The sequence below is a fragment of the Idiotropiscis lumnitzeri genome, chromosome 9 (assembly GCF_059441095.1).
Source record: "Idiotropiscis lumnitzeri isolate Australia: NSW breed Sydney's pygmy pipehorse chromosome 9, RoL_Ilum_1.0, whole genome shotgun sequence".
In the NCBI taxonomy this organism is placed as follows: Eukaryota; Metazoa; Chordata; class Actinopteri; order Syngnathiformes; family Syngnathidae; genus Idiotropiscis; species Idiotropiscis lumnitzeri.
The window spans coordinates 16,599,140-16,625,562 of NC_142399.1; the positions used below are offsets into that span (position 1 = coordinate 16,599,140).

At 39.3% G+C, this 26,423-nt stretch overlaps 1 protein-coding gene across 2 annotated transcripts in view; it reads left to right on the top strand.

Annotated features, from left to right (window-relative positions):
* Positions 1 to 26,423, top strand: part of thada (THADA armadillo repeat containing) — a 78,187-nt gene that overhangs the window by 6,266 nt on the left and 45,498 nt on the right. For both annotated transcript variants that reach the window (XM_088305374.1, XM_088305373.1), the window contains exons 17-28: positions 85 to 307; positions 398 to 533; positions 659 to 795; positions 1,267 to 1,419; positions 3,332 to 3,492; positions 10,032 to 10,141; positions 12,088 to 12,220; positions 16,485 to 16,607; positions 16,864 to 16,986; positions 17,401 to 17,492; positions 23,393 to 23,482; positions 24,762 to 24,893. In XM_088305374.1, coding sequence (XP_088161500.1) covers positions 85 to 307; positions 398 to 533; positions 659 to 795; positions 1,267 to 1,419; positions 3,332 to 3,492; positions 10,032 to 10,141; positions 12,088 to 12,220; positions 16,485 to 16,607; positions 16,864 to 16,986; positions 17,401 to 17,492; positions 23,393 to 23,482; positions 24,762 to 24,893 — 1,613 coding nt within the window. The remainder of the gene's footprint in view (positions 1 to 84; positions 308 to 397; positions 534 to 658; positions 796 to 1,266; positions 1,420 to 3,331; positions 3,493 to 10,031; positions 10,142 to 12,087; positions 12,221 to 16,484; positions 16,608 to 16,863; positions 16,987 to 17,400; positions 17,493 to 23,392; positions 23,483 to 24,761; positions 24,894 to 26,423) is intronic.

Here is a 26,423-nt window from a genome sequence, read left to right on the forward strand (position 1 = left end):
CCTTATGTTTATTAGTATACCCATAATGGTTTTTTGGGGTATTTAATGAATACCAAACGGATTCTGATCTCTCTGTGGGGTTAGGAACCAGACGTGATGCGTGGTCTACTTCAGGCTGCACTAGATCTGAGCACCAGCACCAAGCCCTTTGACAGTGTAACAGCTGCTCACCTGCTCAACCTGCTGCTCCCCCAGCCCAATTTGAGCCAGGCACTACTGCACTGTGCCCAGGAGCAAGGACTTGATTTCCAGCCTCCCTCCTTATTACCGCAGTCACCTAATGTTCAGGAGCTTAACACTTTATCTGGTAAGATGGCGGCCCAGAGCCAAAGAATGATTGTGTAATGTGAAAAAGAAACCAAAATTATATTATGGACTCTGTATGGTTTCTCCGCAGTGATGCAGTTCTTGCTGTGCTGTCTGCAGTCAGAGGTCTCCAAAGCGGAGAGTTGCCTTTTGCAGGCAGCTGCTTCCTATCCTCTTTACGGCCGAGCCCATTGCATCACTGCGGTCCTTCGGAATCTCAACACAGAGTGAGAGTTATCACTGCATTTGCATCCTTAAATCTTTCTCTCTCTCTTTTTTTTAATTTTTATCCGCAAAGCAAATCATGTTTTGACCTTATTAGTGCTAACTTAAATTGCATGTGTGTGTCTAGGTGTTTGCGTCACACAGAGGAGTGGATGCGACTGGTGTCAGAGCTCATCGCCACGTCTTACAGATTGTCAGATGTTGTATCTCCTGTTGTTCAGAGCTCATCCCCCGAGGGCCTCATCCCCATGGATGTTGGCACAGGTAATTTCGGTTTGCGCTGTGACTGATTCCAATTTTGCTGAAGCATGTGTCCATTTCTTTCTGACAGTGTGCCCTATTCATGACACAAACATCAGAATTTAATGTATTCCATTTGCTGGAATGCATTAATTTCATGCGAGTAAAAAACAATGAATAATAACAGAATGAGAATGAATGGAAATTATTTTTAATGGGGAAATGTTGACCTGAAAAGTACTTGCATACATATGCAGTCAATACAACACTTACATACAATGGGTGAGTTTACAGTTTTTAAACTGCTTACAACATTTTACTGTACCTCACTTCACTAATGAAGTGTTGGTTGCGTGACACTGTCCTAGTCTAGTTCTGCGTTAATGGCCATTCATTTAGCAGAGCATGTGTTGGTAAAAGATTAGATTTATTAATGCCATGTATTTGTAACGCTGTTACACCCATCTCTGGTTGTGTGTATGTGTGCATATACAGTTGCAGACACATCAGCAGGACTGCAGAGGATCTTGCATGAAATTCAGCCAAGAGACACCAATGATTTCTTCACCTGCGCCAGAGAGCTGGATACACATGACGAAGAGGATCAGGAAGAAACGCAGACCACACGCATAGTGTCACCTCATACCAGTGCGTTACACACATCATGAGAACACCCTCACTTCTTTTAACATCACATCACTGTGCATGGTTGGCACCTTAAATACAGGGGTGTACAAATCCGGTCCTCGAGGGCCACTATCATGCATATTTTTGATCCCCCCCCTCCTCTGGCACACCTGATTCAAATGACCCAGAGGATCGGATTTAGACACCCCAAATCTAATAAGTTGCAAGTAGCTCTTTTACTGCCTCAATTTCGTCAGCATCTCACCTGTCAGATGTAAATAGATATTTTCATCGTGCTTTGACAAATGGGAGGTTTGTATTTTTGTATCATAAAATTGGAGCTTGTTTTTACAAGCCATACTTTGCTGTTATCTAAAATATCCATTCAGCTCACTTGATGATTGATTATAATTTGGTAGCTTTGTGGTGGACGTTCTGCCGTCAATTAGTGAAAATGTAATTGATACCTTTTATTTTGTATTTACAGAGGTGCGTATTAAGCTTTTGTCTGCTGATTTTGGGCTATTTGAAATCAACACTCTAAAAAAGAAAAAAAATAACCCAATTTTTGGGTCAGAAACGGACTGATCCACTAATTCGGTCAATTTCACTCACGTTCTCGCATTGTTTTGTACAGAAAAGTCCAATTTTTTGGGGTTGTTTTGTACAAAATTAACCATTTGGGGGGGGGTTGTTTTCTGTAAAAACAATGCAAGTTTTGTCAAATTGACTCAAGTAGTGGATCGGTCCATTATTGACCCCATATTGGTTGTTTTTAAAATGAAGTAGCTGTTCACCTAACTGCAAGGTTCTAGCGCCGCCCTTGGTCAATATGGTAACAAAAGCCATTTTCAGAATTGTTTCTGCTGAACAGGGAATTTGTGGCTCTTTTACATTAGACACAGAACCCTGGGCTGTAATTCTTTAACCTTTATATATTTAGCCCAAAGAATGTCAAATGTGTTTTAATAAGACACCTTGAAACAGATTAACGTTTTGAGAAAAAAAAAAGCGTAATTTACAACAGAACTCAACAACATAACATAAAAAAAAATTTCATGGATAAATGTAAATGAGTTCCACATGTGAAGTTAAGCCAAACATTTTATATATATATATATATATATATATATATATATATATAAAAAAATAAAGATAGTGGAAAAAAAACCTCTGTTGACTATACAATTAGGCAAACTGATGCAGTTAATTGATGTTCAGTTGTGACTGAACATATATTCCAATCCAACACCACAGATACATTTGTACAATGTGGTCCAATACAAGATCTGTATCCAAAATTGTGCTTTAACAAATATAATAATTTTCAGAAATGGAATGGTCGGTCCGTGCTTCCCCGACCGCCAACACGCCACTGTCTCTTTTATTTATTTTTTTGACGTGGGGACGGACTGGTGAAATGACAAAAGGGTGGACACAAAATGGTGCAGATGGAGAACTGACCGGCAAAATAGAGCAAAATGCACATCTCTGATGTTGCCATTGTCAGAGGTGAAAAAAAATTGTTTGAGGTGTTTTGACTCATGCACTGCATAACACAGAGAGATGTGCCTTATATTTTGGCATTCTCCTGAAGATGGATGAGTAAACCAACATTTTAGAAATGCTATATCTAGTTCGTTCCAAATTCACCTACTATTGTGTAAGTTACTGCTGCTGTGGTAAACTGGGACTTAATTTGTTTCGTGGTTCTTCATTTTCAGTCAAGTTGGTATGACGAAACTCCATTTTTTAATTTTTGAAATGGCTCACGTCATTATTGTTGCTTCTAGCTGCTATGTTATTGACGTCCTGATGGGGGCAGTGGTTGTCCTTTTTTTTGTTCTACCCCTACTTTCTGTAACTCACAAAAGTGATGAAACTTCCATTTTCCTTTTGTGTGTGTTTGTGCACGTATGTGGGCATGATCCAGGTGGTGAGGGATACAGGGTGACAGCCCAGATGGTGCTGGTGTGTTGCTGGCGGAGCATGAAGGAAGTGGCCATGCTGCTGGGGCAGCTGTGTCAGAGTCTGCCACTGCACTACACTAATGACAACACACACCCACATCCTGGGCTCATCACAGAGGAACAGGTAAGATCTGGAATGTCTGCCCACACAACATGCCCTACGGGTATTTTTGTCTGCCATTTCCCGATGTTGCGTTTTACTGCAAGTGATATATCTATTAGAGTTGAAGTCCATCATTCTAACAACGGACTGCTTAAAAGTTTGAGTATTGCTTATTAATTAGGAGAGTCAGATAGTAAATGGCCATGATGACATGTCAGTGATGTATACCGTACTATTTTTCCAACTGTTTTGCAACACTCAGATCCACTTTACCCACGTTTATTTATTCAGCACTTAAAGATAAAAAAAACATCATCCACAGCAGTGCTGTACCTAATAAACAATTATCATATAACATAATGGAGAATATTAAAAGAAATAATAATGATGGAAATAATAGCAATAACAATAATGATAATACAAATAAAAACAAAATGTTCTTTTCTAATTATTGTCAGTAATAACACTTCTAATTTTCCGGTAATTTCGATGGAACGTTCCTTTAAGGCCTATTTATTGTTCTTTTGGTTTTTCGGTTAGCAATTAATTTGAAAAGTGGCCACATGATGCTTGCTTTGGGCCAAGCCAACAAGCTAACCATCATTTTGTCTATCGTATTTTTACTCTATTTAGAAAAGGCATATTTTCTTGTCTCAATACATTTCTATGTTTAGATATATTGTTCAGTGGCGGGCCGTGCATTTCACACCCAGGCCTTCAATGAAGTCCTACTTTGTCCGACTTGCATTGGCAGGTTGACATACATGAACCCAGAGTTTTTGTTCTCTGTCACATGAAATTAACAGATTAACTATAGTATATTGACATCAAATTATGGCAACCTACTCATTTATAATATTAAAATTACAATCCAAGTTGTGATTTATCGATTAGACTTTATGAATTATGCATCATAAAAATAAGTTTCGCTGAGCAACACTCACAGTACTTGTAACCTTTGGAACGTTGAGGCTTAAGACGGATTTGATTTGATTTAATTTACATCTTACATCTAAGTCTGGTTTTCAAAGTTGGAAACAGATGTGACTTGATAACAAAAATATATTACTCTGACCGCCGTTGAATGTCATTGTAGATGTGTAATAGCAAGTCTAGACATTGATTGTGCTTTCCCCAAAACCACTGCGGTATCTCCTGTGGGGGGGGATCTGCTGTGCTCCGTTATAAATACATGCCATCTATTTTTGCCAGAATTTGTGTCATCTTGCACAGAGCAAATGAAGTGAGGCAGGAAGTCCCACACAAAACTTCAAAGAATACACTGAAGCGGTTGTAGGCCAGATCCGATGATTTCTGAGTGAATTTGAACTATGAATGTGGGTTTTGTCAATACTGAACAGATGTAGACGTCATCGCTTTAAAATTTTAATAAGTACGGTATGCTTAAATTGGCTGTCTTGACTGCAGTCTGTATTAATAAAAGATATTGCTCCCTATAAATGCTTTCCTAACCTTTTTCCCTTCAAGACCCACATCAGACGTGATTTGTTAAAACTACGAAACTACATTCTGTAGTGATATAGGGCTAGACGGTAATTCAATATTAATTTAATGCAATACTTGCAGTAAGATTATGTTGTGAATACTAACCTGATAAAATAGATCTGGTTGGATAGATGATGGAGTACTTCCCTTATTTATGGACGGATGATATGCTAGCTCTGTCCCTCAGCATCACACTCACAATCACACTCAAGCAAGTAAAACACATGGAGTATGGCAATAATGATCCCGCCAAAAAGTTAAAGTACAGTGAACCCTCGGTTATCGCGGTTAATGGGGACCGAGACCACCCGCGAAAACTGAAAATCCGCGAAGTAGCGGCGCACCTTCAAAAATGCTTAAAAAAAAATAAAAAAAAATATATATATATATATATATATATATATATATACGGGTAGAGAGAGAGAGAGTGAAATTCATGTTATAACAAAAAAAAAATTATTATTAAAACTTATTATTTTTTTATTCCCCAGCCATTATTTTTGTATTTATTCAATTACTTCTTTTTGTATTTATTTAATTACTTGGACTTTTACCTGCTGGTACGCCGTCCGGTGTGCCCTGTGAAATGAAAGGTGGCATTCTTCATTTATTTATTTATTCATTTATTCATTCATAACTGACAGCCTCGCGCTCCGCTCATGCCCGGGCGGAAAGTGTTCCTCCTCGGCTTAACTACCACGCACGCCGGCCGGTCTCCTCCGGAGCTCTCGTACGGTCCCGAACGGAGCGAAATGTCGCCCCGCTAGTGCCCGGGCGGAAGTTGTTCCTCTTCGTCCACTCTCCTCTTCGCCCACGCTCTTCTTCGGCGCACGCCGGCCGTCTAACCGCTCCAGCGCCCCATCGTGCCGCTCGGCGAAACTACAATGCCCCCGAATATTTTTTAGACCCGCGAAGCACTGAACCCGCGAAAGGTGAACCGCGAAGTAGCGAGGGTTCACTGTAGTCCTAAAACGGTTGCTCAACATCCACATATATTGTCCGAACTTTGAATGAAGGTTGAAGGGGAAGTAAACACCAAAATATTCTTTACAAGAATATGTTTAATGCAGGATGACTAGTCGGAATATGGCATTCTGATTAATATGAATTTGTAGAATAAGTGTCAAGCGGTCAAGTCCACCCGTTTTTGTCCATCTCAGAGGTCAGCCATTTTGTTACTTCTGTCGAATGACATCACCGTAGCTAACGACCAGTCATTGCTCAGCTTCACCTTCAGAAAACAGATCTGCCGTGATTTAGCGTTAACTAAGCAACTGTGAAGAAGTGACAAAATGGCTGTCCATGAGACGGCTAAAAAGAGATGGATTTTGCCGCTTAACTCATACAATATTAACCAGAATGCCATGTTTAGACTAGTGAAGGCGCATAGAACGTTTTATTGCAAAGAATTTTTTGGGGTTGACTTCCCCTTTAATAATGTACATGTTGTATATTCCGCAAATGAGCATTTACGGTGCGATGCTGGAGGAACAACTTGGCCCGTTACGCCACACTAATGTACACAAAAACAGTGTACGTTTGTTGAAAATTGCTTTGTAGACCCCCCCCCCAGATATTTTGAATGGTATTTTTCCTCTTAATAGTCTTTAATCAATTGCATTGCTTTTCTTATTTTCCGTTACAGCAATATTGACGGTCTGAAATACTTGAAAAGCTGTATTGTGAAACATTTTTCTGCCATATCGCCCAGTCCTCCCACATCGTTTAGAAAAGCCTTTTATTAGTCCTAATATTGACCAATTTATTTGGTTTTGAGTTTTTTTCTCGGAAGGAATGAGTCTGTATTATGAACGCCATTCTTGTTTAAAATTCATTTTACACTATTTGCAACAAAACAGACTTGGTGGGTCTTTGTGCTATGCTGCGACGCTCTATTAGCAACTTTCCTTATTTGCATCAAGCTTTTGCGAAAGGCATGAATGACCCTGCTGCTTTAACGACCGCAATCCACCTCCCCGTTCTACTGCATTCTTTCTAAATGACTTCCACCGCCAGCATGAAAACACCGGGCACTACAAATGTCGACACACAGACAAACTAGCACAGGAATAGTTGTCTGAGTGGTTCAGCATGTTAACAAGAGAACCAGACAAAGACTGTGTTTGCCTTTGTGGGGCAAAGTGTGTTTGCGTGCGTGTGTCTGGTTGTTTTTACCTGTAGACTGTGTGTTTAAACGCTCTGCGTTGGTGGGAAGTGTATGTGCTGAATGTGTGTCTTCTTGCCAGGTGTTGTTTGAACACTGGTGTGATTCTTAGATTTGATGTCATTCACTGCTTGTATTTTGGTGGGACAAAACAAACACATTCGCAGTGTAATGAAACTAATAGTCTTCAGTGGCTCTTGTAGTCTGATTTAATAGTTTAAGTCAAAATCCATCAATAGGCTTTGACATTCAAGGAAAACAAAGGAAGAAAAAAAAAATAATATAATAATAATAAGCATCTGTACACATTTCAGATCATAGCAACTAATGTACGTAGTAGTTGAAAATATGACGTTAGAACACTAAATGGATCATGGAGATTTTGGCTTTTGTGGTATCCATTATTGCATAAGTGGAAAAGCTGATCCTCGCTTTCTTCGTGGCATGGTTTTTTTTTTCCGAAGCTATTTTTCAAGTCAACACAATGTGTGAGCGAGTAGTTTGTACGTGGCATTGGCGGTCTTTGGGGTGACTCCTGCTGTGCTCGGAAAGTCGGGTGCAGGCAAAGTCATTCGGCCCTACCGCAGTGATGACATGCATGAGCACATGCATGTAGTGTGTGTGAGTGCTTATTTGGAACTTAAACATGTCTCTGTCAGCCAGCATGGTGTGTTCCATCTCCGTTGGCCTGGCAACAGTGCAGATGTGTCTGTCCTTGGGTGGAACCATGACAACAGCAGTTGTTGTAGATGTGGAGTGATCAAAATATTTGGAGATAATTTTTGTCACGTAGTTAAGGGAGGAACGAGTTGGGGGACAATTTTTTTAATCATTTCATGCATTGTACTGAGCACATAATTTACCTAAAGCTGTATGTAATTTAAAAAAAAAAATCATGTTAATGTTCCTTTTATTGTCAAAAACATCACTACAGTGTAATTGACAACTGTGTGTTCTGTGTGAAAAATAGTGACATGATATTGTGTGATTTTTCAACTTGAAATTCATGATTCCTCCAATAGATTGCAGTTCAAGTAGAAAGAACAACAAACATGGCCGGAGTGCTCTCTAACCCATTTGGGCCACTGACACGGGTTGATCCATACATGTAATTAGACTTGGGAAAGTTCTCTCTCCCCACAGGGAAGTTTTTCAGGGAAACAGGCACGCTTGCAAACAGGAAGTTGATGTCTAAATAAATCCCTTCCCCCGCCCTTGCTTGCTCGGCCTTTTTAAACCGTTACACAGACGGGAACCTTCAGGAAGAAAGCTTTAAATACGGGGAACAACGGCCCCGCTTGGCCTCACTCAGCACCGCAGTGGTCTGGGCCCGGCAAACTTGGCCATCTAACAGTGACTGCTGTTTTTACTCTGGTGAGGTCAGGCCTGTCACGGGTGTCCGTTCACAAACGTATGTGATAAGTCATTGTGCTTGGTGACGTTGCGGTTTTCTCATTTTGTGCTTGTGTGTTTTAGTTGGTCTGTTTTATGTCTGCAGGGTCAGGCAAGTTTACTAAACTGTGATTTGGCTAAATAAACGGGCTGCCTCAGCTCTTCATTTTTGTTCCTCATGTTCCAAATAGTTATGTTTTTATTTGCACTCGTCCATCCATCATCTTCAACAGGTCGCTGGGTTGTTCGTTTGTAGAGTACGTCACAAAACACGTGGGAAAAAGTTGTAAACATATCCAACAAAAGTAAAATTGAAATATTCGAGAAAAAGAAAACATGATTACAAACCTGTATTCTTGCATCGTTAAGCCCCATTTGAAATAAAGTGCTTGTTGGTAAAGGCTCAGTCATAGTGTCATAGTTTGTGTTCCTGTGGTTTCTAGTCTGTTTTTGTTGAGATGCTGTGTCAAACCCACATCCCAGAAAGGGTCGTTTTGTGTTGTTTCTTGTTTGTTTGTTTGTTTTATTCGCAGCAGAACCTTGTCACTCCTCCCTGTGCCCTCTGTGCCACCCCAGACTAAGCCGAGGCTTGACTGCCTTAGTGGTAGCGGTGACACCACAGCTTTAATGACAGGGCACTGGAGCTCCGCGTCCGCCTCGCCCTGCCGCCTCACCTGCTACACACTCACCAGTTTACATACTGCCACAGAAATGGCACTACACGAGTGTGTATAGTTAGAATAATGTTGCTAACACTATTACTAACTGGATGGTTTTACTTAGACTGGCTATTATGCGGATGTCTCAGCATCCTTATTTGAACACACTTGTCACGCTACTGCCATGCTGCTCTCATGCTGGACATGCTTGCTTCTCATTGGCTGAAAAGTAAGTGGTGTCTCTAAGACAAGCCTCTCGCTGCTGTAGTTTGAATGCCAACTGGAGAAAAGGCTAAAGTGTAGCTTCAGTTCTTCAGCGGAATAACAATTTTTTTATGCCCCTTTTCTCATTCGCTTCTCGTTTTACATCTGCTATAAAAATGATATACTGCCAAAAAGTAATGTTTTTTTTTCAGTAAAAGTAATTTTATTAACATTTGTGGCGTTACATAATTCACAGTTGTGGAGTTCAATGGGTGTGGGACAATTGTTTTGGTATTCATTTATTGTTTTGTTGGAACATGACTCATACAAACATGAAATACGATGTTTACAGGAGTGGTTTCATAAAGAATTTAAAGACTTCCTTGTAGTTTTAACGGCGCATCTGGAGAAAATTTGCTCGTCTTGCTCACAGCGTACGAGCACATATTCAACAAAAGGACTCTTCAGAATAGTTGTGGAAAGGTTTACTTTTTCTACAAGTCAAACAAATCAGTCATTTTATTTAGGTATTGCTATTATTAAGTGCGCCCCCACTATACAGGCATGCACCGATCTATCAGCTGCCTTCATTACAAAGATGCCATTTCATCGCCTATTCTCTCTCTCTTTTGCAGGTGGCTTGTATTGGCTTGTATTTCCGTCAGCAGCTCCTGCAGTCTCGTCATCGTGGTGCCTTTGAACTGGCTTATGTGGGCTTTGTTCGCCTCACTGATATGCTCTGCAGGTATGTGTTAACGTACAGTGTTGAGGGCTAAAGGGTAGCACTGCTCCTTGGCTGTGGACATAACCCTGCACATACCGGGATAACGTTTGTTCTGCCATGTAATTAGTCAGTAGGCACATCCTTGTGGTGTCACTCTTCGTGGTACTTGGTTAAGCATTCCTCTCGTGGCGCCTCGTATTACGCTGAAAATGGCTTTACCTACTGTGTTTTTTCATGGCTTGTTTTTTTCTCCTGGCTGTCGTGCTGTGGATGCAAAACTGAAAACAAATGTTTGAAAAACCATTTCCACCAAGCAGTCTGGTGCAGTTCACGTCTAGGTAAAATCTGATCATGCTTGCCTTTTCTTTGGGGTTCTGTCTCATAAACAATGTCTGCTTTTAAGTGATTGTTCTGTTCAGTCTCAGATGCATCTAGTTTGTGGGATCTCTTTGTAAGAGAGGACTTTGAAACAGACAACTAATACATAGCTGTGAGTGTAGCTCCAACTTCTGAACTGCACCATAATGTACTACACTAGTAACCAAATGATGAGAAATACTGGAAAGTGTCGTAGTTCAGCTTTGGTATTTTGTAACCAGATAAAGTGGCAATACAGTTCAGTTAGTAGCAAATTAAAAATCAGCAGATTAAAAATAACTTTAACCAACCTAAAGTTATCCCTGCCTACTGGTCATGTCTGTTTCAGCTTCAAGAGTATGATTAACTATACTAAATACAAATCTTGACAGTTGCAAATAAATGTGTTTTTTTTCTTCCCTTTCCCTTCCACATGTATCTTCGTAGAGTACATTTAACCATTAAACTTGTCTGTTTCATCTTGAGGAAGATGTTTAAAATAAATTAATTTAGAAAGGAAAATACAATTGTGCCCATACATCTTTGGACATTATCACAAATATATTTTTTGTCTTTGAACATCATCACGATGGATTTGTAATGAAAGCGACACATGCTTTAACTTCTGACTGTCAGCCTTAATTTGAGGGTATTTACATCCAAATCAGATGAACGGGTGTAGAAATTTTATGTTTAAATTTTTGTAATTCCTATGATTTGGTGGTAAATACTCTTAGATTAGCGATGAAAGTGTGCAGTTTGGTTCATTTCAAATCCATTGCGGTTGTGTTTAGAGCCCAACATATAAGATTGTGTCAACGTCCTAATATTTACAGTTGAGTGGGATTATGTGGATGACACCTTTTACATTTGCCACTTGTGAATGAAAAGATACAAAAACTGGTGTAGCATTGCTTTCAACCATCCTGGTCAGAATCTCTTGTTTTGTTCTTGTGTAAATTCATCATTGGAGGGCGAGTGTCTTGTAAAAAGATGGTGAAAATCTAGTGGCTGTGTGTTGTTTTTGTGTGTGTGAGTTCTCCTCAGGGCCCGTGTGTATGCATGTCTGTGTTTCAGGAAGGGAAGAGCAGTGCGGGGATGGTATGCAGGCTCTCTGCTGGGTCATGGGGTGTTGATGGCAGGGTTCCTAACCACAGCCTTTTGATGCTCTGTCTTGAGATCTGGCCTTGGTGTGCTCCACTGTGTTTGCACTCTCAGACATTGTCTCTTTTGTGTTCTTTCCTTTTTCCTTCCCTTCTCGCATCATCTCTCTTTTTGTCTCTTCAGCACTACTTTCACTCTCCTCTGCTCATTCCTTCATATGTACAAGGTGTGTCTTGTACAAGTTCCAGAACCCTGAAAGGGTGGCTCTTCTCAGTCATAATGGATAATTAGAATTTCTATTGGCCAAGTAAGATATGTAAGAACCCACAAGGAATCTGTCTCCAGTAGTTTGAGCCACGCTAGTATTACAATGCCACTGACTCTAAAGATACTCAAGACTTGTTGAAGGCAAATAAAGTTTTACACAATGGATTAAATCTTTCAAAGAGGATGAAGGCCCATGGTCATACTGTATATGTTTGTGTGTGTGTGTGTGTGTGTGTAAGGAGTGGCAGTAAAGTCCTGCAACAGCTTCCTGCCAGCTGGTTATCTGAGGTTTTGGAAGAGGTCAAATCTAGTGACCCATCATCCAAACTGTGTGCCACACGACGCAGCGCTGGAATACCCTTCTATATTCAGGTGAACAAGCTTGATTTTAGTTATACTTGCTAAATATTATCAGAGTTGCTTGGAATTAATAATTGTTGACTGACATTTAAAGCGGAAAATACGGTAAGAACCATCAGGGCCACTTGTATCATAGATGGTCATCATTCCTTTATTTTTTTGTTGTTGTAAAGACGCACCAACAATCCTCAAATAAGCTATTTTTTTATGAAGCCATACAATTACCGGCATTTGTAGGCACTCAACTGAAGCGCAAGAAATTTAACACATTCCTTATTAAGAATAAGACATAATTTTATATCATGCCATGCAAACAACAACCCAAAAAAGATCCAGTCATCTAGTAATGAAATGCCATTTCTCGATTCGTACCTTTGGCCTGATCTTCTCAGAGTCCCGTTCATTATCTGTCGACTTCGGAATGTGTTTTTGCAATCCGGTCAACAACGACAAGTGGAAGCGGGTCTAGTATATGTATTTTTGAAAGCATCCTCACCTCATTCTTTTTCCTGTTTTCTCTTAAATGCAATTGTAGTCAGCAGTTCTTGGCATGCAGCCATAGTTCTCATGCTGGAATAACATTAGATTTCCCGCCCTCATTTCTCTTATCCCTAAATAACACATGCTATTGTTGTCCTTTGGGAATCTAACCTATCTTATTACGAGAAGTGGGCGCATCAGTCAGTTTTGCTGATCCCTCATTTGTCATTGCCCCCCCCTCGTCCGTCATCGTCAGTTTGCCATTATTTCAAGCCGAACAAATCTGTCATCATCAGTCCGCTACTCCGTCATTGTTATTTTAACCGCACTTCCATCATCGCTAAATTAGTTTGTCAACAATATTTTAGGTCGTAGAAAATGTCCTACTAAGTTCCGACGTCTGACACATTCGCAGCCCAAGAGGTGTATCTACTTCATTAAAGAATTGTTTGCAAAAAATCTCAGAATAAATAAATTTCACCAAAATTTAACAATAAACCGTAACTATAAAGGTTTATATGCAAAAAATACACGTACATAAAATATTTGACTCAAACAAAGGTTGTAGATTTCTGTCATCACGTCAACCAATAGAAGGTAATACTAGCCCCCGCACATCTACAAAGTTGCGTTGTGTCACAGCGTTCATATTTGACTTTAAATGAATCCCACTTGAAGCGTAAAGTGGACATTTGTATTTACAATAATAATTCTGACATGCAGACGGTGCTTTTGTGGCATGCCACTTAAATGATGTCAGCTTTAGCAGACGTCTTAATCAAATGACAACATCGAGGAGACTATAACAGTTGCTTGGCCGGTTATTTACCTGCGGATAGTTCAAAAAGAAAGTTATGAAGAAGGAAAAGGAAAGCTCTCTACTTCACTTCAAGGGATGTAATGTTGGTATTTGAGGCATTGACTTGTGCATATTGACGACTACATATTGTTGCAACTGCCCGCGACAACGTGACTGTTCCCATTCGACCCCAAAACATTTCCACCTCCTCTTCTCGCTTCTTTGTCATCCCCTCCCTCCTTAATGGAATTTCTGGTGGGATGTCCTAGTATGTAAATAGAGGAGCGAGGACCTAGGAACAGGCAATAGAAAATTAGATGAGCCCTAAGTCAATGCAGTCAGCTCGAAGCAACCCAGTGTAAATTCATTGCAGGTACTGACCTGGTTAGTGACGATTCCAGTGAGCGACCAAAACCCACTTCCGTCGGTGAATAGTCCGTCATTTTTTTTAAGTTTCTTGTCATTCGCGAGCAAAATGGCCATACATCAATTATTATAAGTAATATAGAAAGTGTGGCTGTTTTTATGCTTTAATCACTGATAAAACTTCATTGCCAACATGGCCGTCAAACAAAAATAGAATGTTCACAGTATGGATACGCTTTGCCAAATCGTAAATTCTAAACTGCCGTCATTTTAAAAAAGATAGTTAAAGATGTCAGTAAGAATTAAGTCTTTGGAGATGAAGTCGACTCTTTGGAAAAGGTTTAGCCAGCATTCGCTACTCCCCAAATGACAGAGTCGGATCCGGGTAGGCTGCCTCCTGCGCTTGCTTCTCTCTGGTCTAGACCAAACCGACATACACTTCACAGGAAGCAGACTGTGTTTTCCTTCCACCTCCTCACAACCCTCAAGGATTTGTACGGGTCAAACCTTGTTGCCTTGTCCTGTCCTCCTTACCTTCATCCCTCCGCACCTCCCATGCATAATTCTTCATTCTAACTAAAGCCAGATGTTTAATTTCAATTTCCTCCTCACACATGCACGAGCCTTGCACCTACATTTCCCCCTCTGGACAGCCACGTATAAATTATGTCATCCATCGTCTCAGTATTCGTAAACTGAAAACAGCAGCCTGAATTTGACCTTTTATTTGCAACATCACCCATTTTTTTTTTTTGTAAATCAGGGACACAAAATGATAATGCTGCTCAACCTCTATTTTTGCCCTAGGGATAATCGGAATATAAAGTCAGTCCTTGTGTTAAACTGTCATCATGATAATATCTTCGTGACTTGTTACTAGTTCTTTTCAAGAAGCATGTCATTAAGTTAACTTTGTTGAGTAATGAAGCGGGCATAATAATAGGTGAGTTATGTTGCAGGTGCTGATATTTATTGTTCAACTGTAACAGGAACTATGTTTAATAGTAATGCAACACAGACATCGCAACATCTTAACTGATGAACAGTTAAAAACGTTTGGTGACCCCGGTGTCTTATTGCTTTGAAAGTAAGTCTGCTTGCGATATGTATCTACCAATGTATATTAGTTAGTGCTGTCAAGTGCTTATATTTTTAACTCATTAATCACAAAAGAATCCATGAATATTTGTGATTAGTCCCATTTTTCTACTACTATTTTTTTGTGACGCTTGTAACAGATATTTACTCAAATCATATCACGGAATTAATGCAAAATCATCAAATCATATTTAATTCAAAGACTGTTCTAATAGCTTTCTTTGACTTGAATACGATCTAAACTGAGTAATCAATGGAACAGACCCAAGAGAAAAAAAACAATCGTGATTCATTTAGCGTATTTTTTTTAACTATTGAGCGTCCCTGCGGGTGAAAGAAAAATCCACAGAAAAGCCATACCTTTGTATTAGTCGCATGGTTCAAAATCTAGGAAAAAGGTAGAATCTTATAGTCCGGAAAATACAGTAATCTCCAGAGTTAATGCTTTAATTTTAACAGTCCTAATATTAGTTTCTTGTGAATTAGCTTAGAAATCTTTGGGTGTTTTTAAAACTGGGCATGTTTCATGGGTGTTAAAAGGAATAAACCAGGAATTTACAAAAATGACAGGAAAAAAATTATAATAAAGATGATAAAGCCTTTTTTGGTTTCTTAAACTTAATTCTGACTGAAAGCACATTTGCATATAAAAGAGCTCATTGCCTGAGAAGGTTTGAGAAGATCTTTTTATTTTCATTTTGAATGGGAATGTTTTTGGAGGAAGAGAGGCTCTGTTCATTTAACATCTTTAAATAAGTAAATGAGACTTTGTTGTTCAAGGATCATAGCATGAAACATCCAACGGCAACACAGTTAAGAGTGTTATCAGCAAAATAATAACAGAAGTTGCAAGTTGGCAACATAAGATGGCTGACCTCTGGCTTCAGCAGCAAAGGGCCTATTGATAGTCCATTCATTTATATGTCCATGGCTAGGAAAAGGTGGCCACCGGCAGTAATGCAATAAAAAAAGAATTGCTAACTGCCAACAGAGAGTCAACGTGATAAGAACTAGGCTAGACACTGGTTCACTGCGACCATGCGGAAATTTAGAGCATTGTTCAAATGTGTGGTTTATTTATTCAGAGAGCACCAAAAGCAGAGTTCTGGAGTTCACTTGAGGTGCTCCAAATGGTGGCATGGTATGGCCAGTGTGTCAGGCAGCACAGATGGAAACAGGTCAAGCATGTGCTACTAATTGGTTTGGGACTGCGTCTGAAAATTAATGGGAGGGGAGCATGCTCTGCCTCTCCAAACTCACCGCTCTAAGAGCATCAGGGTAAATTTCTGAGCGTACCCTTAATATAAGTCCCACTTGAGTTGATGTTGGAGGACCAGCAGAACTATGAAAGAATGTGTGACTTCAAGTCCGAAAACTATGGTAAATTTGAAAAAAAAAAATCACTTTATTAAATTTTGGAATAAGGCTGTAACATGAAAATGCAATAACAATGCAATATTCCCAGCATGATTATGTGGAGCTCTTGCTTCTGTTTTTGAACATTTGTATCTATCATGTGTTTGTTCCCTGCAGGCTCTTCTCTCTTCTGAGCCAAAATCTTCCAGTTGCAGCTTGTTAAAAATGACCATGCGAGAGCTGATTATTCTCGCCATGCCTGCTGCTAATAGAAATACAGATGCGTCCACTGTTCCTCAGGTTTGTAAGATCATTGCATCTTTGTCATTATATCTATTGACTGCTTCATGTACTGTGAGAGATTTTCATGTTGTAGAAATGTTTGATCCATTTGAATCAGCTTGTCCACCGTTCAAGGCTCACGTGAAATAAGTTGCATTTATTTTGCTGGCTATAATAACAACTGAGTGACTTAATGTCCAGTCACGTTTTTTTCTTTTTTTTTAATTATTGTCTCGACTCGGCTCTACAGAATGCTTAAATGCTATCATTTCAGGTCCATGCTCTGAACATCTTGAGAGCTCTTTACCGGGACACACGCCTGGGAGAAAATATAATTAGTTTTGTGTCGGATGGAATGCAGGCTGCTGTACTTGGCTTCACCTCTCCTATCTGGGCAGTGAGTTTCCATGCATTTTGACCCTTTTACTTTTGTACAAATCAAGCGTGACATCTCACGGCTACATTATTGTTCAGTGACTAGGAGATGTCACCAAAACCCTACAAAACAAAGCAGAGGTTTATTTTGGACCCCCAAAGTTAGATATTAATTAAACTCCCAAATTTCCAGCTATTTTATGTATGATTCACCTTTTATTTTTTTTCTCTCATAAGTAGCTCTTAACATTTACTTAGCCTATATAAAGTTATATTGTATTGATGATATTAAAAGAAAATCTGTGTTTGGTTTTGTAAATAGTGTACAGATACAGATATTAATCTCTCAACTCTCCCATGAGAGATCTGCAATTTTTATATATGTATATATATTCTTATATCGTCATACTCCCACCCATTTCCACTTTTATTTCAGGTAAGGAATTCTTCAACTCTCCTCTTCAGCACTCTGATCACAAGGATCTTTGGAGTGAAGAAAGGGAGGGATGAACACTCCAAAAAAAACAGGTCCGCTTCTTTTCCGTTTGTGGGGTTGAATGAAATGTTTATGTTGGGTTGCAGTTCATATAAATCAGTAGTCATGCACTTACAAATGGTGTAAATAGCATCGCAAGGTTACAATTACTAGTTACAAAAGAGTTATCATTTACTCAGCAATCTATATTTTGGAGTTTCAACTTTGAACCACTTTATAGAACCCATCTTAACTTTCGTATGGAAATATTTTTAGCTCGCAATGATTGTCAAACACCACCAGGAGACACTATTGTAACACGACAGTGGTTACTGTTTTTTGTGTCTTGAACTGCCTCTCTTCAAGCACATTGCAAATGCACACGCAGGTACAGTATTTCCTGCTGTTAGAGCTGCTATAGACATATTATTCTTCCTTCAAAGTGGAATGAAATGTATCTAATTACATTACACTGGATACTAAATTGACGTACCGACTGTACATTGATAATAATCAGACATTCATTCCCTTCACAGATAACTGTTTTACCAACTTGGTAATCCCTCATTTTTTAGCCCTGCAATATTTGCATTGCATACAGCAGAACACAAGGACAAATTTGCTAATAATAATAATTGTAATAATAATAATATTCCCTTTATTAGTCCCACAATGGGGAAATTTGAGATTCGAACCCAGGCCTGCTGAGGAGACTGGGTCCTGAACGCGGCGCCTTAGACCACTCGGCCATCCTGGCTAAAGGGTTGCATGTGCTAAAAACTGGAAGTTGATCTAACGAAAGCACAACCAAGATTAGGTATCCTAACAACAGTATCTTGTTGTGCAGTTCATTTTGCATTGTGTGGAAAGAGTACTGTATGCATTGACGGCCTAGCGCAAGCAAAATGAAAGTCGGCGCTGAGTACTTTGCTGCTTGTGTAAATTTTGAAATGCTAAGCAAAAATTATCACGATCATTATTACTTTGGCTAATGCTAAATGCGATCTTGTTGATAGTTCAACAGCTGCTAACAAGTCATTGCACTCACCATTATTCAACCTTTTTTGCTCAGTCTATTGGAAGCTGGCTGTGTTGCTTACCTCGCGCCGATCCGGTCTCACATTGTAACATTTGAAATCCGCCGCCAGAATAAACTCATCTTATGTTGTTCTATGTAGTTCCAGCTCCGGTTTGCCCAAAACAGAAAGCGATTAGTAGTGATGAGAAAATGAAGCTTCAAATTTACTTCATGAACCAGTGGTAGTCCTCTAGATGGCACTGTTGGTTTAAATAAAGGGTTTAAAAAAATGGCAAGTCAGTGTTAGCCCAATGCTGAACAGAGAGTGCCATCTACTGGAGTCCAAAACAACAACAACTGGTTCATGAAGCAGATTTGAAGCTTCATTTTCCCATCACTACCGATTAGATGCTGATGAGAATGACAATGCAAACGTAATAGAAAGGCCTTTCATCTATATATCCGCATTCCAAGGTGCAATGAGGATTTCGGAGAAAATTTAATTATTTTAAGTGCGCCTTTTGGTCCAAAAAATACAGTAAAAGATCAGTTCACATTTATTGTTTGATAAGAAGTTCCGTTATCAAACAATTAATGTCAACAGCCCTTGGTCAAGTGCTATTTCCGCATCCACATATTTACAAAGTTTTATCTAATTTGGCGTGAAGATTTAGAAACATTGAAACACCGTTTCCGAGAATGAGTGATTATTGTATAATTGAATGATTACACTTAGCAGGCATGGACAAAAAAAATATTTGTTTGGTTGTAGGACAGTATGGTTGTCTTTGTTGGACTCTGTTTATATTGTAGAGTTTCACAAGCATTTTACTGTTTCTGTTGGCAGACTTTTTAAAGGCCTCTTCTGAATGCCATTAGTCAAGCTAAGGCTGCTTCTGTTTATCTAGTCTTTCATTTGCTTTCTCTTTTTCTTCCGTGTCAAGTTAAGGGTATTCCATATCAGGACTTTATTACTGTGTGGCTTGTATGTGGCAGAGTTTAGTTTGAAATATAAGAAGTAGAGGATGTCTGCTAATAAAAATAATTAAAAAAATAAACAAAAACATGTGGGCCTTTTTGGCAGCGTTTTCTGTCATACCTTTAAATCTGCATTTTTTTCATCAATTTGAATTGGTACAAAGTTAACACGGAAGTTGACTGCCGTTCAGTCGGATTCTTTCAAGTGGTTATTTTACTCCGGTTGATATACACAATTGCATCAGGAGTATTTGATGGCATTGCTTCATATTCACCATTAATTGTTCTTTTTATGATGGGGTGTATATGATTGAACATTCTGAACTCCCGCTTTTGTGCCGATGTTAAGCTGAGCAAGTTATTTGTGCCTTTTGGTGTTGCCATAGAGAAGATCAGCAAAGGTTAAGTTTTAGTTGACGTCATGTTGTCGTTCAGACCACAAACCTGTGAATCAACTGTGCCTTTGGTGGTTGCAGCCAAATTGTGCACTCAATTGTGGTTTAATTGCTTCAAGACATGATTAATGAGCAGTCAATTGGACACTATTGAGCAAAAGCTGCATGTTTGGCAATTTGTCCTTGTTTTTGTTGTGTAGGTCTTTGTGAGGTCTTCTCAAGCTGTAAGAAAACGTGCTTCATTATTTACTGGCTTGGTTGTGTTTTGTAAGACTTCTTGCTTCATTCTGTTCTTTTTTTGCAGAAATTTCCGCCCATGTATTTTACTTAAATCCAGATGTAATGTTTGTGGATCACTGCTCCATTAACTGAGCCCAGACTAAGTCCTCTCTGCTTCGTGACCTTGCATTGATGTCGGTCTGATATCATCTTTAGCGTAAATACAACCAGCTGACACAGAAAGATTGCTTACCAAGTTCCATCTCAAACATACAGCCTTATCACGCTTGTAGAAAGCACATTTTTCCCGCATATGACGTTATACCGTGAATACAAAAGGTTTACACACCCCTTTTTAAATGCCAGATTTTTGTGATAAAAAAGCAATAAAGCCCTATTAACATAACATAATTTGCATGGAGCTTCCACAACGTCAAAGGACTGTCATTGATCAAAGGTATCATTTGGGAGAAGGGTACAAAATTTTTTTTAGGGCAATGAATACTAGTGATAGACCGATTATTGGCCGGACCAATTATCGGACCCGATATTTGGCAATTTGCTGATTATCTGCATCTGCCTTCATTTATTTATTTATTTATTTTTTTAAACTGATCAATTATAAGCTGGTTTATTTTTGCTCGCTGCAGCACACATCTCCATTTGTGTGCTGTGCTTGTGGCCCTGCCCGCAGAAGCAGATTGGCCAGCCCATAGCACCATCTGATTGGTTTCTTGTGCAGTGGGTAGCAGCCAATCAGCAGTAAGCTGCTTGTTTGGTTCTTCACATTAAGTCACAAGGTAATTTGCTGAAATTTTAATAAATGTCAGTCTACAACAACTCACAATTAATAGAAAACTACTTGCCATAGTAAACTTGAAAGCGATGTGCAGTTTTTGTTAGTCTTTTTAAATTAAGTTGTCTATTTCTATTTCTAAAAAACATATAAGAAAGCTTTAACATGTAAATCACTAAAGTTGTAATAAAAGCTTGTGCTTAAAGGCATTTATACCAAGTCAAGTTTTGGAGTTTTTACATTTTTCGAAATATTGACACCAATTTGCCCTTTTTTTTTTTTTAGCAAATGAATTTCGGCTTCAAATATCGGTTTTCGGCCTCCATGACTACTTAATAATCGGTTTCGCCCCTGAAAAAAGCATATTGGTCTATCACTGATGAATATTGTAACATAGCAAAGACAGTCATCATTAGGGGCAGAAAATATTGCGCAATCGTGACCTGGGTATCCCTCCAAAATTGATACAATGGAAAGAAGAAAACAAGGTCAAAGAAGCTGCCATATGAGGCCGATAACAACATTGAGGTTGTGTGCAAAAATATCTTGCAAGTATTAGTTGTACATCTTTTGTCTTCTTCATATGTTTCAATGATACATGTCATACGTCAATACAATGACAAAGGGATTTCTGATTTCTGATTCTGATACGTCTGGCCTATAAACCTGACTACATTTTTACCAAAACACACTTGAGTCTTCCCAGACAAAGCAAAATGTGTTACGGGCCTCTGTGATAAAACCAAGCGTGAACTTTTTTGGGGCCATAATTCCAAGAAGTGTGTTTGTGCGTATACACAACACGGCTCATCACCACAAGAACAAATGGCAGTGGCAGCATCATGCTTTGGGGCTGTTTTTATCAAGTTTTAACACTGACCTTAGTCAAGGAGTGGGGAATTATGAACAGTTCCAAATACCACTCAGTGATAAGCGAAATCATTGCTTTAGAGCAGAAAATGTCAGGAAACGCTTGCTGGTCTTTATTTGGGGGTGAATCGGAGGCACTTCCAATGCTAGCGGATTGATGCGTGGAAAAGAAAAAGAAAAAAAAGAACGTCACAGATGGAGCGGCGACAAGCCTTGTTGCCAGGTTGGAAAACTATCATTTTTGAGTGTCCTTTGCATTTAGTCCCAGTTTACAATGAGTTTCAAACCTTTTATCTACTGTATGAAGCAACGTATCTTAATTTGCTCCACTAGCTTATTTCGGCCTAAATACGCTCGACAAACTCTTAACAGCTTTTTTTTCCAATATGATCCTTCCTTTAATTTTTACCACATAAACCTCGTCTATTCCACGCTGTCATAACCTTTGACCTTTAACTTGGAAGCAGAACACTCTTGTCTGAAAGGACGCGCTCATCTCACGAACATGCTCATGTTCTCGTGCTTTAATATTTAAAGGGGAGTTAACCCCCCTAAAAATTCTTTGCAATATGTTCCATGTGCCTTCGCGAGTTGAAACATGGCATTTTGATGAATATTGCGTTTATGAAATATGAGTTAAGCAGCTAAATCCATCCACTTTAGCCATCTTGTCATGTTTTGTCGACTGAAAATGACAGCACAGTTGCTCCGGGCTCAGCTAACGTCCAGCCACGGCTCACCTGTTTGCTAATGCTGAGCCATGAACGCTCGCCATTGTGATTTCATTTTCAGTTGACAGCAAGGGGCAAAATGGCTGCCCCATGAGACGTGCAAAAACGGCTACGTTTTACTGCACAACTCATATTCCACAAACGCAATATTAATCATAATGATGCGTTTAGACAAATGGGGCTACTTAGAATGTTTTCTTATCGAGAATTTATGGGGGTTGACTTCCCCTTTAAACTACTATTGTACTTGCATTTAAACACAGTAATCAGTCTGAGCATCAAGTTTTACTTGCGCATGTGCGTGTGTGTGTGTGTGTGTGTGTGTGTTGGATCACAAGTGGTAAGGAGTTTCTCACATCCTCGTGGACTGCCGTTTTTAAATACACACGCACTCGTGACAGCTTTTCATCCCATTGTGCCCGCTCATTACTTCCCGAATGTTTGCAAGCCAGAGGCAGTCACTCTAGTCATATGATCTTGGGTTTGGTGAAGCAGGCTCTCCTCCCTTAAGGAACAACTTTGTTTCGACAAGCAGTTAATAAAATAAATGAATAAATAATAGCACTGAGTTGCTGAAGCAAGACGAAAGTCTTCAATATAATTGTGATTTCATTCGCGTGTGTGCGTGTGTGCTTGGTTGTGCAGCTAAAAGTCTACGCATACGCTTACTTGGGCAGAGCTAAAACAGGCTCGATTTGTTTCTGATTTGAAAGAAATTGGTAAAGTGAAAGCAGTCATATCGGTGACGCTTGTTTCTTCATATAATTGTTTTCTCCTCCAAATTAGAATAATTTTATCCTTCCGCCAAAACTCTGAAAAGTAAGATCAGTGGCACTCCTAACTGGTTTTGTTCAACAGTTTCCAACTAAAAGGGTGGAATAAATATACAGTGTTGTTTTTGTAGCTCAATAATTTTGTTCCCTTATGCTTCTGTCTCTCACCTTAGAATGACCGGTCGTGAGTTTTTCACTCGTTTTCCTGCCCTGTATCCATTTCTTCTTAACCAGCTCAAGGAGGCAGCGGCGTCAGTAGAAAGGTGAGAGGGTTGTTGAACTCACCTTGACTTCCTCATGTGTAAATTTGTTGTTTATGATATTTTTTTGTTCAGCCCATGAAACAGTTCTATTCAGTGCTTTATAATTATTTTCTTCATAAGAAACATGCTGTGTGTGATTCAAGGTCATGGCCTTTGAATGATGAAACATGACTGTGTTGTGTTTGAAAGTTACACTAACTCAATTAGCCAATTTCAGGAAAAATACAAAATACATCAAAAGTGTCATCAACTTTGGGTTAGTGTTTCTTGAGTGAAGAGTTTGGTCCGCTGAGACTCATCTGCCTTATCTTTCCCTGCTTGGACAAAACTCCCCCTTTTAAAAGCATTTGAATCATCTAACAGCTCTCCAGACAGCCTTATCTGACTTTCGATCCAATTAATTGAGGACTCTTTCACAATCCCCCCTCACTCCCTTAGCTGGTTGTTTAAACATTCATGGATTTCCCACGGAACCTAATCTCAACTTTCTGATTTCTTCCACATCATCTGCAGTATAGTAAGCCACCTAAAGCTCACTAAGAATTGTAGAAACAAAGAGAGGGAGAATAATTGCTCTTACTGATTCTCAAATGTGGTGTAAAAGTTGAAAGAATGTCATTAAAAAATGTCTACGTGCGTTCCTTGTTATTTTTACAATTACTAATGTAAGGGTGATTTTATAGACTTAATTACAGTAAAGTGTTCCAATTTTACTTGTGAGTTTTGTTTTGCTTTTGATTTATGTGCAGTATGTCAGGGCTGGGCAATTAGGCTGAAAAGTATAATTAATAATATCAACATGTTTTGTTTATTTTTCTTAGCTAATAAAAGTACACAAAGTATCTAGCAAACCCCGCTCTCTTGATCTACAACCAGGATGATGTTACTACTTTGAGCTGAATTTTAACGAGCTCAGTTGCTGTCTAATTGCCACATTTCAATTTCAGTCTTGTTTCGGAAATTCCATTAGATTTCAAGTGACACATCAAATACAAATATTGGCTGCCAGGATGGCCGAGTGGTCTAAGGCGCCGCGTTCAGGACCCAGTCTCCCCAGGAGGCCTGGGTTCGAATCTCGAATTTCCCCATTGTGGGACTAATAAAGGGAATATTATTATTATTATTATTATTATTATTATTATTATTATTATTATATAATAAAAAAGAAAATACAAATATTTTCATAACATACCATTTAATTGGCTTGGGCTGACATACTGAAACACTGCTGCATTAGTCTAAGTGTTGGCCGTGTCTAACTGTAACCATGTATGTATAGTGACAGTGGTCAAGTGAAGCTGCATCCCAGTCTCTTCTTGCTGCTGCTGGTGCTCAGCCGACTGTACCCTTCTCCAATGGATGGCTCCTCCTCACCTCTGGGACTTGCCCCGTTCATGCCATTCATCATCAGGTAAGGAAGAGGCAAGCACTCATAAATCCACGCCTGGTTCTCCTGGACATGTTAATGAATGAAGTGCATCATTACAGATGACAATACATTGCAATGTCAGCAGCAATTCATTAGAAACAGGCTTCTCATTTATTTACTGTTGAAAATTTTCCGTATTTTTGATGACGACCATACATTGATAATGTATTCCCTGGGTTCCAAACAACAACAAAAACAAGAGAAATATGACATTGTTAAGCCACAGATTTATTCAGTCAAGATGTATTTATAAATGTAAACTAAAAGTCCATTTTAAGAGTTTAATATTTTAAATTTACTATTATTTATAAGGGCGATCCTCGGGTTACATGGTTCTCGAGCTATGCCGTTTTGACTTCATGACGCCCGAGTCTCGTCTGCGGTTTTAGGTTCACACTACAGGCAAGTGCGACTCCGATCAGATTTTGCTTGCACGTATGCGGCCTGTATCCGATTTTCTGAATGGCTCAATTCAGATTTTTTTTTTTTTGTTGTTTTTTTTGTTTTTAGTCCGACTTGCGCGGGAATTCATTGTCAGAATGCTCTACAGGTTTGTCGATATGCACGAGTTTGTACTGAGTAGCAGAGGGCATGCTGTAGTTCCCTCTCCAAATTTCTCATTCACAAATCCGGCCAGGTGAAAAGTGAACATCAAGCATTAGCACTGAAATGTCTAGTACAACAAATGGTTTTCTTTTTTTCTGGCTTTTATATCACTTTGTCTGAGAGCATCTCATGCCCGTTGGTGATATACTGTCGTGGCTTAGTTGAGTGACTGCCTTTATTTAGTTTTTTTTCCTTGGACAGCATATCACATGTCATCTAAATCTTTTTGAAAATTCCAGCAAAGCACACAGATGCTTTTTTTAAGCCAAAATTATTGTTTGCCTAGAGGACTCAGTCTTGCGTGTGTTCCAGCTCAAGCGTCAAGCATGGCACTTTGGTTTGTAGGCAACAAGTGAATGACACATTTAAGGACGTTTTGGATGCCAGAGTTGATGTTTAATGATTAACTAAGGAGAAAATGGAGGAAATAAAACACACTTGTAAAATGTTTTTTAATCCTTTCCAAATAACATGAGTACATGGCATTAAATATTAGGTGTATGTTGTTTTTTGAACATATCTTAAAGGGGAAGTCAACCCCCCAAAAAATCTTCACAAGAATGTGATTGTTGCTGGCCCACTAGTGAATAATATTGCATTTGTAGAATATGAGTGTCAGCGGCCGGCCATTTTGTCTCTTCTGTCAACAGAAAATCACATCACAGTTGCTCAGGGCTCGGGTAACGACCAATCACGGCTCACCTGTTTTCAGAAGGTGAGCCGTGATTGGTCGTTACCTGAGCCCGGAGCAACTGTGCTGTCATTTTCCTATAACAGAAAGGGACAAACTGGCTGTCCCCCTGAGGTGGCTAAATAAGGGTGGAGTCTGCTGCTTAACTCACATTCCACAAATGTTTAGAATGGTGAAGGCACATAGAACATAATGCAAATATTTTTGCGGGTTTG